The sequence below is a fragment of the Pseudophryne corroboree genome, chromosome 5 (genome assembly GCF_028390025.1).
Source record: "Pseudophryne corroboree isolate aPseCor3 chromosome 5, aPseCor3.hap2, whole genome shotgun sequence".
Taxonomy (NCBI): domain Eukaryota; kingdom Metazoa; phylum Chordata; class Amphibia; order Anura; family Myobatrachidae; genus Pseudophryne; species Pseudophryne corroboree.
The window spans coordinates 310,255,785-310,271,905 of record NC_086448.1 but is presented as its reverse complement, the minus strand read 5'-3'; the positions used below and the strand labels follow the sequence as shown (position 1 = coordinate 310,271,905).

At 41.3% G+C, this 16,121-nt stretch overlaps 1 protein-coding gene across 5 annotated transcripts in view; it reads right to left on the bottom strand.

Moving 5' to 3' along the window:
• The window catches only part of GLI3 (GLI family zinc finger 3), a 313,081-nt gene that overhangs the window by 186,569 nt on the left and 110,391 nt on the right, over positions 1 to 16,121 (bottom strand). For 4 of the 5 annotated variants that reach the window (XM_063922481.1, XM_063922483.1, XM_063922482.1 and 1 more), the window contains exon 3: positions 11,198 to 11,440. In XM_063922481.1, coding sequence (XP_063778551.1) covers positions 11,198 to 11,440 — 243 coding nt within the window. The remainder of the gene's footprint in view (positions 1 to 11,197; positions 11,441 to 16,121) is intronic. The other variant, XM_063922484.1, reaches the window with a different exon arrangement.

Here is a 16,121-nt window from a genome sequence, read left to right as displayed (position 1 = left end):
AAATCCAGACGGGCCAAGCTCATTCTGGAGCTACGCTCTGCAAGGGAGCACATCCCCCCCTGCAATGTTTTTATTCTACACATATGTTATGGATGTTTGAAGTAATGGTTACCATCCGTCTGCAATGAAAGTCTTTCAGTTCTGCCTGATAAGTGGAACTCCCCGAGAGAACACTACATTCCACAGACACACTCTTGCAAAAACCCGTAGTAATAAAAAAAATTCAGACCCACACCAACATATTTTACAATGAGAAGCATACACATGCCTTTCAAAAATCATTTTCTTCTCAGTGCTTCAGGAAGCTGACCCTTTTCTCTGGAACACAAAACATTCATAAATCATATCTGCTAACCTTAAAAAATACATTACCCCAGGGCACATGTTTTGTACTACAGAATTTCAGTACTACAGTATGAGAATACATGTTTGTACACACAGCCTGGGTAAAGCTCTGCAAAAAACTTCCCACAAACAGATTTCGGAGGGGAAATATAATGATGCTGTAACAGGGCCAAGTCAAGGTTTGGTGCAATAAATAATGAAACATTCTTAAACATAAAACATTGGGCCTAATTCAGTGGTGAACGCTGACTTTTGTTGCAACCATTATTGTGTCTGTATGATAATGCTGCGGCTGCTGAGCATCCTATAGAGACACCGGCTATGACGCAAATTTCATGTTGTGCATATATAGAAGCACCATATTGGCTGCACCAATGGACATAACCGCAACGCTATGGTTGCTCAGAATGTCTGATGGTACATGGCCACCAATGTATGTGGTGTGTTGGTGTCTCTGACACTCCAAACAAACACACGTGAAAAAACATAAATATTATAAAATCATAAAGGCGGGGTCCACTTTTCCTCCAAGATATGCTGAGGTCAGTCCAATACAGGCACTGTTACTAGAAAAAAGACTGCCCCGCCCACCGCCTTTGTGATTTTATAATATTTATGTTTTTTGTTTGGAGATTTTATTTATAGATAAATTAATAAAAGCGATGTTTTAACACATTAAGGGGGTCATTCTGAGTTGTTCGCTCGATAGCAGTTTTTAGCAGCCATGCAAACGATATGCCGCCTCCCACTGGGAGTGTATTTTAGCTTAGCAGAAGTGCGAACGAAAGGATCGCAGAGCGGCGGCAAAGATTTTTTGTTCAGTTTTAGAGTAGCTCAATACCTACTCAGCGCTTGCGATGACTTCAGACTATTCAGTTCCTGTTCTGAAGTCACAAACACGCCCTGCGTTCACCCAGCCACGCCTGCGTTTTTCTGAACACTCCATGAAAACAGTCAGTTGACACCCAGAAACGCCCACTTCATGTCAATCACTGTGCGGTCTGCAGTGCGACTGAAAAGCTTCGCTAGACCCTGTGTGAAACTACATCGGCCGTTGTAAAAGTACGTTGCGCGTGCACATTGCACCACATACGCATACCGTTTTTTTGCCTCATCGCTGCACAGCGAACGAATGTAGCTAGCGATCAACTCGGAATGACCCCCTAAGTTATTTACTTAACAATACTTCTCGTTTTTAATTGAATCTTTAAGGGTGCGCCAAAAATAAGAAGTCTCCATGCCATTTCCTGCGTCTCCTGTGGATGACCATCTGGACGCATGCACAGTGCATATACTAAAGTAAAACACTGGGTGCTTGTGCCAGATACTGTACCTACGTCCTCCTCTGAAGATCCCCTGTATGAGTTCAAAATGCTTCCAGATAAATTCATTCATATTACTTTTCTGTGCTATTACATAAGCAATTTATATGAATGCAAAAAGATTGTGTACCATAAAAGTGTTATGTGATTTATGACGTAACAAGTTTGTTCATCTGGACTCTTTCATGCATATGTCATTTCACAGTATTTTTGTTCAATGAGAATTTGATGTCCTGTTACTCTGTATGACAATTTTCCAATTAAACTTACAGTATATTAAAAACAAAAGTTTTGTAACAGTTTTATTGAGTGATACAAAGAATTTATTTCCTGCATATGGTGGGTTGGTTGTACCATTTTCAGGGTTGCCCTGGAGAATCTCTTCCCCATGATATGGCTAGATGCAGGATCGCAAGGCAGTGGCGGGGCATGCGCAGTGTGAAGACGAATTGTCGGACTCCCGATATTTCAGTCGCCAAGCTGCTTGCCGTCTCTGCGGATGACTGCTTATCAGACATCGCTGAAGTCCTCCTGAATGGCTACAAGACTTTACTATATATTGCATTAATATGTTCCGATATATAGAGATATTCCAGTAGCTATGTCCTTTTCTACATATAGAGCTCTATGTGTAGCCTACAGTTTAACACAAGACCTGGCAAGTCGCTGAATGGCTTGATCTGTCCATTTGTTACCATTATCAGTGGTAGGTTTCAGAAGAAGTGTAGTGGGCAGGAAATCATAGGGTGTAAGCCAACTTACAATCATGTGCAGTGAAAGCACTCTCCTCTATTCAAACTTGTCACTTATAGCTGTTAAAAGCAATGCTGCTGCTACAGTACATGTGGAGGGAAGAATATATAACCCATATAAAACTGCTCCACCACCTAGTAAGTAACGGTCATGCTGCAGATCTTCTCCTAGTTGGACCCGCAGGGTCTCCTTTGTTCAGTCGAGAGCAGAAGTACAAATCGTAAGCTGCAATCAAAAGGTGGGTCTCCTGCTCACTCCCTGCCATTTAAAGATTAACTTAATTGATTAACAGTTCGTAGTCACTATAGCTGGGGGAGGGGTGCTAGAAGCATACATTACTACTATATGGTAGTACAGTTTTAAAACAGCTCCCAGTGTCCTCCCCATGCTATATTTCTCAGGCAGTCCACGTGGCAAAATTTCCCTGCTGCCGGTCAGTGATATTGGCTAAATTTGCACAGCACTGACGGGAATGTCAGTAGTGAGGCTTATTGGCTGTGTCACAGTGCAGCTCATTGTTCAGAGCTGCCCTTGCCAGAAGGAAAATACTGGCTAGCCCCTCCACATCGACAAAAGTCCACCCTGTCAGAGCCATTCCCACCGGAAAGAGGATGCAGACCGTCCCCATCCACCTCAGCCATGGCCCACCTTACCAATGGAGGCAAGCATGGCAGTCTCCGCATTTACTATGCTCGTCAAATAGTAAGTGAGATGCCTGATAGGAGGTGGGAAGGGTGTATGATGGAGTGTTGCTTACCTGCTGTGGTAAGTTTCAATCTGCAATCCCCACAGCAGGATCTACTTCTAGATGGAGTCCTGTGTAACAATATATCACAACAGTCCTATGTATAAATAAAAACTGTATTGTGCCAATGAAAGATTAATCTCATCAACAGTGACTACTACTCAGACTTCAGCTAGTATCCATGGTGTTAATAATATCTGAGGAAGTCACTGGAGCAAACACAAAGCACGCCATGCTCTGTATCAACACTGCCAAGTGCTGCACAATCCAGGTGCTGGGGTTTTGTTGACTGCATTTAGCATAGACTACAGCAGACACAGGAGCCTGGCCCATTGGGGAAACTGTTCTCTGCCGACTCTGCAGTATGCCAAATGGCATCACTGGCACCTGTGACATGTTTAAGAGGTGACACTTAAGGCTAAGGTGCAGGGAGGGTCAAAGTGGCATTTGTCATCGCTTTATGTTTTCTTTACACATTCAGCTGCAGGGCTCTGAAATTAGATAATTTGCTTGTATAAACCCCCATGGCTCTTTGAAAATACTGTGGAATGCACATGCCTCGGTGTAGTTTTATAGGTTAATTAGAAGCAGTCGAAGTGATCTCACCAGCTTTAAATGAACCTAACTAACACTTACACTACATGGCTTCATCACTTTCTGGATTTTTTCACACATAAAGGAAAATAGTAAACTCTGAAATCTGGCAAACTTTTCCAGTTCATTTAGACCCTGTGAAACCATTAACCAATGCTCTACAAGTTCCATTTCTACTTGTAAATGAATATCCTGTGTTAAGTTGCTAAAATGCACAGCATTCTGGTACTGCACCAGTCTGCAGTTGTACTAAATACTGCACTTTCCAATAGGCATTAGTACAATGTTTGGTGGTAACTCTAAAGGGCATATTCAATTAGCCATGGGGTGAATTAATTGGCAGCCCTGAGCTATTCAACTAAAGGTCACTAACCAGCGTGTTGTCAATGCCCAGCGTGTTAAGCCCCAGAGGATGCAATAAATGCAGATTTTTCCATGCAGCCTCTGGAGTTGCGAGGAAATATCTGTGCTAAATGCCATCCTCTGGGACAAAACGTGCAGAGAAGCCTAAGGATTTTGTGTGTAATCTGTGAGTTAATACGGGTTTATCTACGGGTGTACCATGTAAGGAAACTGACTAGTGATTGAATAGCTCCAAGCATTAAACCCGGAGCTTTACCAGCATCGCAAACACTGCAGGTATTTAAATCTGCTCCTAAGTGGTTTAAAAAATATCTAAAAAGTATCTATTTTTAAAAATGATTACATTGCAATGTGAAAGGGACCACAGATCCTATAGAATAGAGTACGAAGTCCATACATATGACATTTAGAAAACACCCAGGAAGTAATGAAAGTGGATGAAATATAGTTCAAGTAAATGTACGTTATCTGTGCCCTGTGTTCCAAATTTATAGACTTTGTTAACAATCCAAGATCCATTTCTACTCTATTGCTTGTTAAATGGAGAATGTGGGATAGATACCAATGTGATTCTTTGATGAGTACATGTTCTACAGTATATAAACAATGAATCTTGAAAATATTAAATTTTGTTAAAATTTTATGACTATTTGAGCAGAACATCAACTAATAATTCATTATCTTGGGAGTGCCGCAAAAAGCGCAGTGTTACCAGATGGCTTTGAAGTATCTTTCATGCTGGCTGCCCCATAGACCTGCAGTATTTACATCTTACTTGGCACATATTAATTGCAGTTCTAGTTAAAGGAAATTTGCCATTAGTTCATTGCTGTGAATTGTTTCTTTCCTTGGTGAACAAACGTTAAACACATTTAGAGTATGTAGTATCATCTCAAAGGCTGCAGGGGTCAATATAGCACACAGTTGTGTCAGAAAGCACACCAGCCCAAGGATTGCAACAGTGACACCTGCAGCTATTCCATTGTTTAGGTTTAGTAAAAAGTTTCATGTGATTGTTTATGCAGGATGCATCATTCAACAACTGAAAACTCTTATTTAACGACTTGCCAACCACCTATTGACTATTTACATCTGATCAGGAACCTCTTTTCTCTAACAAGTCCTACATGATGGCAGTCCAGCAGCATGTTTTATCATGCTGACTGGCAAGTAAAAGCAGGGAGAAACGATCCAGCTTCCCCCTGGAGCTATGTGTTAATAGATCATTACAGAGAGAGGTAAGGGAAGCATTGATCAGCTGCTCTCTCTCCCTGACAAACCCCCTCCTAAAATAATATAAACGTTAAAAAGTTTTTTAAAGTAGAACTCTCCCTCACTCTCTGGTTCCCATTCCAGACCCCAAAAATGATATCACTTGTTTATCATGACACTGATTTGGAATTGTGTATGATTGCCACATGCGAAGTACATGAATGTTAGGCAGAAAGCATGGTGTCACAAACCTACAAAAGAAGCCAATGTTTGTCTTGCTCCCAAATAATCCCTGTGCATAAGTGCTATGGTGAAACTAGGTGGCTACTCCCACCATATGCTTATGGATTCTTTGCATCTGTGTGCAGTTGTAGATGTATACTAGATGATAGAGTTTTTGATAGGAATCATGGAAAACTGATAGGGATGGGCCGTATTCAGATGTGCATGCACTGCCGAAGTCAGACGTAGAGGAGTTGGGCGTCACATGCGTCTAAGTTGTCCGATGCATGTTTCCCCATTGTGTCCATACACAGTAATAGTTGCGAGTCCAGGCGCTCACAGTGAAAAGTGTATTAAAATTGTAGTGGGCGTTCCTAGTCGGGGGCAGGGAGGTGGCCTAGTGAGTGTGTTTCCATACACAGTCACTTCATCTTTCACATTCTATGCCATACTTGGTATGACTTTTATGCTTTATAGATGTATTGGTATCACTGGGACATATCTGCGTATTTATTGGTCTTTTTACAGCTAAAAAAAGACAAAAATATGGCAAAATAGCTTTATTGCTTCCTATTATGACATTGATGACTTTGATATATTTAATGAGTTCAGAATGAATTATCAGCGGCCAGGATGCCATCCGTCAGTATACCGACAGCGGCATCTCGGCCACCAGTATGCCGGCAGCGGGGCGAGAAGTAGAAAACCCCTTGCAGGCTCGCTGCACTTGCCACAGGTTAAATTCTCCCTCTATGGGTGTCGTGGAGGGAGAATAGCCTGTGTCGCTGGTATTCCGGCAGCATTTCACAGTTAGTTGGGATTCTGACATTGGCATTGTGACCGCCGGGATCCCGACTAGCTGTATTTTAATCACTTCCCATTTTAATATAGCTAAAAAAATATTTTTTTAACCAAAAAGTTACATTGTATATTTTATTCATAATCATTATTTCATAAAACGTTTACAGCTAAATCTGAGTCTCACCTACCATCAGTTCAGGCCGGGTTATAGTGTGCATTGCAAGCTAAGCTCTTAAACCACCCTACCTTCGCCATTACTACAAAATGATGTGGCAGATCATAAATGCTGATTATGATTACTTTAATAGCTTATCATTACTTTGTTGAAACAATCCTATATAATAAAAGGTTAATGCTGCTGAAGGAGCACGTGTTGCTCTGTTTAGGCGCGCACAGCCGCCGGCGCTTACATTACTGTTATCTTGTTCCGCCATTTTGACTGGTTGGTAACTAGTGTTGTATAAAGCCATAACTGCCCCAAACTCCTGTGTTAAAACCTACCACTCATTGTGGGTTCTGTGGTCAGCAGCCTTGATCTTTTTCTTTCTAACTTCTGATTTACTTATAATTTATTGGATAAGGTTGGTTTATTAACCTAAGTGCGCTATCGCCCCTCTGTGTCTAATGCCTGTAGTCTGGCTTGTTAAAACCTTTGTTGTGTAATAATCGATATCTGCCAATGAAATGCAATAACCTTTATACAGACTCCCAGAGGAAGGCCAGCAAACCGAAACGCGTTGGAGATACAGACACAAGGTCACCCAGAAGAACGGATATTAAGGACACTGATACTAATAAGAAGCCCCGGCGCCAGGTGTACAAAATGGAACAAGCACAGCAAGGAACATCGCAAGAGGAAAGGACAGATGGGTGGCGCCCAACGGAGAACAAAAGGTGAGTCTATGCAAGTGAGGGGGGTGTCCGGCAAAAGGTTCTGCAGAGCCCGAGCCGGCACATTCTCTCCCCAGGCAACGACAAGCCAGGTGCAGGACGCAAGCTCCCGCAGAAGTCTGGAACAAGACCAACCGAGGAAGCAGGAACGGCACCCAGAGCGGAGTCAGCCCAGAACCCCTGTGTTCATCCTGAATGCTGCCCGAGTCCCAAAGTCTGAGACGAATGGCCGCAACAGTAGCGCTCAAGACCACACAGACTATTAGCCACGGTAGAGACACGGAACGCCGGTCTCTGCCACCGATAGTGATCATTGGATATCTCATTAATCTCCGCATTAGATGCTGAGTGCACGGAACTTTCAAATGAACTGAATGATTTTTGCACCACACTACTTTACATATTTGATTTATGCAATATTGATTTATGCATTAATGCACTGTATATGTATGCATACTCCATTTTAATTGATCATAAGTAAAGGTTTCAGAACCAGTTCAGGTTATTGCATTTCATTGGCAGATATCGATTATCACACCACAAAGGTTTTAACAAGCCAGACTACAGGCATTAGACACCGAGGGGCGATAGCGCAGTTAGGTTAATAAACTAACCTTATTCCAATTATTTGAAAAGGGGAGTGGACATCCCTTATAACTGCAGCACACCCCGTTCACATTAGCAACATAACTCAGTGCGCAGACCTTTCCATCCCTATTTATAATTTATGTCTGCAAAATGCTTTGTTTAAAAAGTTATGCTATATAAACACACATGCTTAAAATTATTAAACTCTTGGTTAAGCCACTCCGGCAATCAATATCTTCAAAAAATTAAATTAACTGGATTCTTTCACAAAACATTAAAGATGCTTATTGCTCATAAATAACCTTTTAGGAAGTGGGTTTCTAAGCAAAACAACATGTGTTGTCTCATTATTATTAACGGCTGAAAAATAAAGACTAGCTGGTGAAAATTATTAAACTTGTGAAGCACTTTGATCTGTTCCCCAATGAGTGAGCATTTCTTGTTTAATGCTGCTTACCAACTAATGAAGGGATAACGTTAGCTTTTATCCTTGCCACTTCTCCTCCAGCAGAACCTGTGTGCTAATCAGCTGTCCCTGCTAATCAGTCATCTGGTCACTGACCTTTTAACATAAACCTTAAACTATGGTGAATAATATGTGGGCTTGTGGAACAGGCTGGAGCTTTGGGTATTTTTTTTTTTTTTTAGGTCGCCAAGTGTCACATGGAATTGGAGACCAAAAGGTTAAACAGCAAAGTTATATCCTGCCTGGGTGATAAATCTGTAATGGAAAGGCGTGAGCTATGACACCTCAAGATGCACTTCATTACCGCTGTTTGTTTTTAATTCTGGCCCTAAGCAAAATACACTTTTATACATGTGTGTGTACTAAAAAGGTAATTATTTTGTATTTATACTTTAAAGAAAAAAAATATAACAGCATGATGTCAAATTAATGCTATTTATAAATATTACAGTGTATCATACATTAACACACAATGATTTTGGTTAAATACAGTAACAATTTGTAATTGCCTTTGCTACAAGGACCAAATCCTATGATCAAACAGCAGTCACCCTCAGTGAGGTTCTGCAGCAGACACATTGGGCCTGATCAAGCAAAGCAAAAAAGTAAATTGGGAAAACCCATGTTGCACTGCAGTTGGGGGACAGATGTAATACGTGCTGAGAGAGTTAGATTTGGCTGGGGTGTGTTCAAACTGAAATCTAAACTGTAGTGTAAATATAAGACTGTCTAACATTTGGGGGTTACATGCAACAGCAGCCAGTATTTACCCTGCACAGAAAACATAAATGTATTTGCTCCCCTTTCATGGCAACCTGGTTTGTTCCAGACACAAAGTTACATGTCTGGAAGCAAATGTTTTCCACTGTTCATTACACAATAAAACAATATATATTTCTAAGGAATGTTGGTTTTGGGCTAGTTTGGTGCGATAAGGTTAGGTTAGAGGAGAGGAGATTTCGTACACAGAGGCGTAAAGGTTTTTTCACAGTAAGGACAATACCTGTTTGGAATTCCCTGCCTGAAAGAGTAGTAATGGTGGACTCGGTCCACAGTTTTAAGAATGGGCTAGATAAATTCCTAATGGATAAGGATATACAGGGTTATGGTGCTTAGTCACGCACTATGGTGGTCATTCCGAGTTGTTCGCTCGGTAATTTTCTTCGCATCGCAGCGATTTTTCGCTAATTGCGCATGCGCAATGTTCGCACTGCGACTGCGCCAAGTAAATTTGCTATGCAGTTAGGAATTTTACTCACGCCATTACGAGGTTTTTTTCTTCGTTCTGGTGATCGTAATGTGATTGACAGGAAGTGGGTGTTTCTGGGCGGAAACTGGCCGTTTTATGGGAGTGTGTGAAAAAACGCTGCCGTTTCTAGGAAAAACGCGGGAGTGGCTGGAGAAACGGGGGAGTGTTTGTGACGTCAAACCAGGAACGAAACTGACTGAACTGATCGCAGTTGCCGGGTAAGTGTGGAGCTACTCAAAAACTGCTAAGAAGTGTCTATTCGCAATTCTGCTAATCTTTCGTTCGCAATTTTACTATGCTAAGATTCACTCCCAGTAGGCGGCGGCTTAGCGTGTGCAAAGCTGCTAAAAGCAGCTTGCGAGCGAACAACTCGGAATGAGGGCCTATAGTTATACAAAAAAAAAAAAGAGGAGCAAACACAACGGCCAACATTAGCAATAGACATAATTAGTCCTAAAAATAATACAGCGTAGGAGACCACAAATAGGTTGAACTCGATGGACAAATTGTCTTTTTTCAACCTCAGAAACTATGTTACTATGTTAAAGTGAGTAGGCTATGTGACTAATGTACTGGCCTGTGAAATTGAATTGCTGCAATTATGTGTCTGTTTATGAGATCTTCTATAGCCTCTACTCACAGGGATTTTGAGTAGAAAATTAACAGTATGATAAAGAATGGTGGAAAAATATACAAAAGAATTAAGAGTCTAAGGGGTATATTAAATTAGGGTCGGATCCATTCCGACATGCATTTGTCGGAATGGATCCGACAACCCCTATTCAATCTCATCTCAATTCGACTTTTCAAAAGTCAAATTGAGATGAGGGACCTAGAGAAGGAGAGTGGTGGGAGTCGCGGGGAGACCAGCGGGGCCTGTTGCGGGCAGATGGAGGAGAGCAGCGCTACAGTAGCGCTGCAGGAGGATGCCACACAGCCGCCAGACCTCATGGCAGTGTCCACCCGGCTCCAGCAAGCGTGACCTCACTTGCTGGAGCCGGGTGGATGCTGCTGTGAGCGGTGTGGCTGTGAGACATCCTGCTGCAGCGCTGTGCTGTAGCGCTGCTCTCCCCTGTATGTCATGCGGCTGTCCAACCCCCTCCCTGCGGCTCCCCCCCCTCTCCTCCTCTGGGTCCCACATCTCAGTCCGACATTTTTTATGTCGGACTGAGATGGTTGGAAACGGGGCCAAATCCTGTCGAATTTGGCCATGTTTCACTCAAAAGTACGTGACCACCGATTCACGTACTATTCGACAAGTCGAATTCCACGACTTGACGAATAAAAACTGCTGGGACTGAATAGGTCGAATAACAATTCGACCTTAAAAAGTCGAAAACTGCCGTCTTTTCGACAGATGGCAGCTTTCGACCCTAATTGAATATACACCTAAGTATAAAAGAGTTAAGAGTCTACTGACTTTTAATGAAGTCATGTATTCTGACTGGTGGATTGCATTGTCTGTCTGCTCTCTGGTTCAACTGTAACAAGTAATCTCCACAAAATAATTTACTGATTTCCTACCATAACAAAAAGACAGATGGGCTTATTATAAGAGTATGCTTTGGAAAAAGAGAATTTAAAGTACAGATAAACACAAAAAACTAGGAATCAGGAAGCAAGTAGCGTGACATCTTTGAACTTACGATAGTGTGGATCAATGTATCCATTCCGTGGATCCATTGCAAATACTGTGCCCCTGTATGGAATAGATGGTTCATGCAGGTGAGTTATAGATCCATGAATCTCTTTCTTTATTAATGAGGCCCTTTCCTCGCTAGATGTAGAAGGTTCCTCGCTGATTTTACCAAGGCCTTGACCACCTTGTGGCTGCATGGTAATTGCGTTTCTTCTTTCTCTGTGATAGGTCTGAACAGGGCTTTCATCTTCTAGAAAAAAAAGAAAAAAAATAGATCAAAAATAATATTAATAATATCAAGTATAGTGTACGGAATTATGATATTTATCTTCATTTATGTAGGGTCATAACCAAAGTTATTTGCAAATATGATGTACTTTCTTAGCATTAATTAAAAATGTCATAAGACCTTTAGTTCTTAGCTAAATTATAGAAAAAAACAACACATTTATTGGTGATGTACAAAACAATAAACACAATGCAAAAAAAAAAAACTTGCTGACTATGGGCCGAATTCAAATAGCTGAGAAAAGCCGTTTTCGGCGGTAAGAAAAGCAAATGAACTGCAAATTACGAAAAGTACCTATTCAATTGTCTGAAACATTGTATTTCTGGTCATTTTAATTCAACCACATCTGAGCAGGTAAAAAGTTGGGGAATTAACCCTATTTTAAGTTAAAAATGAATGACTGATTAGTCACTTAGAGGATTTCAATTATTTAATTGTCCAATAATGACATTCCATTTTTGGGGTGAAAAAGTGCAAAATGATTGAAATTGGGGTACAAAGTAAAGTGCAGGTATATTGGGGTGCGTTATAAGCGGGACGAGTCTTTTTACGCTTGCAGTTGGGAGTATTTTATTTTTTATTTTTCAAAGTGGCATAAATTGGTCCAAATATATACTTATTCCCAATTTTATGTACCCCCCCCCCCCCCCAATTTAATTTTAGCCCTTATTTTGATGAAAAACACTTTCTATCATTTGTTCACTTTAAAAAAAATACATATAACAGCCATTTGACCCAATATAAGTACCCAAAATACTTTTACAATAACCAATAATAAACTTTTATACTGTTATCCAATGTTAGCCCCTTGGAGTTACAGGCAGATTTACCCATTTTTCACTTTTTACTACCGGCAACAATTTTCATAGTAATCCCATTTTCGTGAATTTGCAATTGAATAGGCAAATCACGGGGGAGAGCGCATAAAACAAAAACAAAAAATTGCGGCAAGAAAGCCATCTCAGTAAATTTCCCACTAATTGAATTCTGCCCTTTACCTGCTGTATACTGTACAGTCGGTATTGAATCGGTAGACAAGCCAAGCGAGACTGACATTTACCAAATTCAATCAAGTCGTAATGTTGCTATCACTTGCTAGTGTTTCAGGTTCTACCAATAAATGTAAACATAAATCTATATTGTTTAGATGTGGTTTAGATCCACGGTTAGCATTTCTGCTTTACATGAGTTTGATTCCCACCAATTACTATTTTTTTATGTAGTTTTAATGTTTCCCCCTGTTTGTGTTGTTTTCCTCACCTAGATGCCCCGGTTTCTCCCCACAGTAAAAAAAAACATACTACGTAGTATGTTAATTGTCTCCTGCCAAGTGTGTTGTGTATGTGAGAGGGAATTTAGGCTATAAACTCCAATGAGACAGGGACTAATGTTAATGGTGTTGAGAGAAAGGTGCTCTAAAAATATTTATTATTACATATTTATTTGAACCACTAGATCTTAATCTCTTCTGTGGTTTCTCAAGTCTACGTCCAGATTATCTATGGTTACCGATTTATAGAACCCTAACAGAGCGTGTTTTCAAGGTATCCTCATGAATAATTAGTACCACCTGCAGATCTATTGTGTTAGTTAATTAACATAATTGTGTTCCAGCCAGATGATCTGGAAAACATGCACTACAGTTTTTGAGAATCACTGGTCTACGCAAATGGTACCCCATATGATTGGTCATTTGGCCCAAGCACTGAAAGGCCATATCAATCTAGTTTGGCACCAGTATTACACAGCGGTATTATAAGTTTGGAACTGATTTTTTCTGGGAGGCAGAGTTTGCAAAATAATTCTTCATACATAGCACAGAGTTGGTGTTAGGGCACTCTGGGGGCTAGTCAGACCTAGACACAATGGGGTAAATTTACTAAGGTGGGAGATTTTTAGAACTGGTGATGTTGCCCATGGCAACCAATCAGATTCTACTTACCATTTATCTAGCTGCTTCTAGCAGATAATAGATATAATCTGATTGGTCGCTATGGGCAACATCACCAGTTCTAAAAATCTCCCACCTTAGTAAATTTACCCCAATGTTGTTAAAATTGTAAACGGCCGTGTATCGGCCGTCTGCACATGTTGCGGCCACATTGCGCACTTTGCAATCACATTCCATTTGGGATCTCAGCTGTCGGGATCCTGGCTGTCAAGATTCCAGCACCAGGATTGTGATCCCAGTCGGGATGCCGGCGCAGGCATTCTAAGCAGTGTCGGGATCCCAGCTGTCGGGATCCTGGCTGTCAAGATTCTAGCACCAGGATTGTGATCCCAGTCAGGATACCGGTGCAGGCGTTCCGAGCAGTGTCGGGATTCCAGCGTCGGGACCCCAGGAGAGTGTCACTTTGCATTCCCATTCCCCCCTTTTCATTATTGTAGACATGATCAGAAAGTGCACTCATTCTCTTAGCATGTGCAGTGCTAACTCAGGTAAGAGGGATCATTCAGGTGTGGTTGATATTGCGCTATCATGCACAAAGTACCAATGTATATTGTACAATGTACTCTGCATATATGCCAGATCCGTATTGTACATGTGCAGAATGAGTCTGCGACGGCGGATGCAAGGCGGCATCAGAGTATCAGCGATTGACAGTCTGAAGCCATTTTGAGAGGGCTTCTCTGTAAGCAGCAGTGATAGCACCTCCAACCGCATGTGAATTAGGCCCAACATGTGCTGCAGAAATAAGAACATGTTCAACTCTGTATTCTTCCTTATTTCCCTGTTAACAATTCTTTTGGTATCTGTAAGTGGAAGTTGCATTTGTTATTATAGCACTTATCAAAATTCACTGATTCGAAAAAGAAAGAGCGGTAAGATGGGATAAAAATAATTGCAAACTCTGAAATGTTTCAATAAGAAGATGTAGCAAGAGCTGGCACTGTCATAATGTAATAAGTCTGCACCTCGCCAGCTTCTAATTGCTAAAATCACCAGCTCTGCTCTGTAAAAATTCACACTTGTGTCTCTACAAAAGCTGACAATTGCACATATGTGACCTGGTATTTTGTTAATTGCTGTAGTGTGATAAATGAAACCCCGCCGCCTAATGCTAACAAATGGTTGGACTGAGCTGTACTTATTTGGATAGTGGTTCATTTTTTAACTAAACAAGCAGGTGCAATTAGTGAGACACTTTGCCACTGTTGCTATAAAGAAAGGTGGGAAATATTACTTCTTTCTTCCTGGCACCTTTTCTGCCCAAGCTGGCTAAGGAAAGAGAAGATAGCTAGGAATGGATAACATACACTACAAGGCTTTCAGAAATGTAAGTGCTTCACATGCTGTAAGGTGCAGCAGCAGCAGCAGTTCATCGTGTAATGGGCCCTACACACTTGGCGATGTTACTGAAAGATATGAACGATCTTGTTCATTAATGAACGAGATACCGTTCATATCTTTGAATATGGAGACACCAGCGATGAACGATGCACGGCCCCGCGCTCGTTCATCGTTGGTGCCCAGTCGGCTGTGCATGCAGGCCAATATGGACGATCTCGTCCATATTTGCCTGCACTTGTATGGAGCCGTGTGACAGGGGGAGTGAAGAAACTTCACTCCTCCCGTCACTGCCCCTCCGCCGCCGGGTTGCCCATCTGCCGTATCGGCGGTCGGGCAGCTCGGCGGCGTATCGCCATGTCTGTAGGGCCCTTAAGTTTTGCAGGGTCTAAACACCACTTGTATTACAGGTTACAATTCCAGTGGGTTGGGAATTTTCCCACAATGGAATGTGAGTAGCCAGGAAGGTTGTATAAATGTATGCATTAACCGTAGTATGTATTTAATACAAAATTTCACTGTACAGGCTGACTGTTTCAAAAGAAGAAAATAATTGTAATTAATAAAATGTAATTAATAAACATAGAATATAATGTGTTGAATTTACAAAACAAAAGAAAGTGGACCTAAAAAAAGTTTAAATATATAGGTGTAGTGTGTAAGCTCTCACAACAGGGACAGGGCCACCCATATGTCTCATGTCTGTCCTCTCTCCATCTACCTTATATATCCCTGTCAAGTCTCTTGCTGGCTTGTGTATTTCTACATGTGCTAATCTTAATTGTTCATCCTTGACTAATATTTATGTAGTCATGTATGTTTGCTATGTTTAATTGTTTTCTTGTATTCAGTGGAAGATTTTTGCCTCAAGGCTGCAGAAACCCCCCTTAGTAAAATCTACCACTGTCCCCATTAAGCTCTCTGTCTGTACACTGGTTTCCTATATGAAGTGCTTTCTGCTAGTCACACACATACTGGCAGTCCCAAGAGGAGGTATTTTCTCTCACTGGGGCTACCAGTCCGGGCTGCAATTAGGAGAGAGTGCATCCAATAGAAAGCCACTTCTGTACTGTTACACCAAAGTTAACTGGCTTCTAGGTGCTGCAGCTGATACAGCCCCTAGAAGACTTTTTTTTGTACGCATGCACATTTTTTTTATCTTTCTTCTTCTTCTCCTGTTTTTCATGCATGTGCCCAATGGAACAGCATTCAAAGTCCCTGTCCAGTTCCTGTCCAAATCCAACAGCGCTCACCTAGACTGAAATCCCAAGCAGCCCCCCCTGTGGAAAATTGTATAGTTGTCATACAGAATGATACATACATTTTGTGAATTAGGCTGTACCATGAAATCAC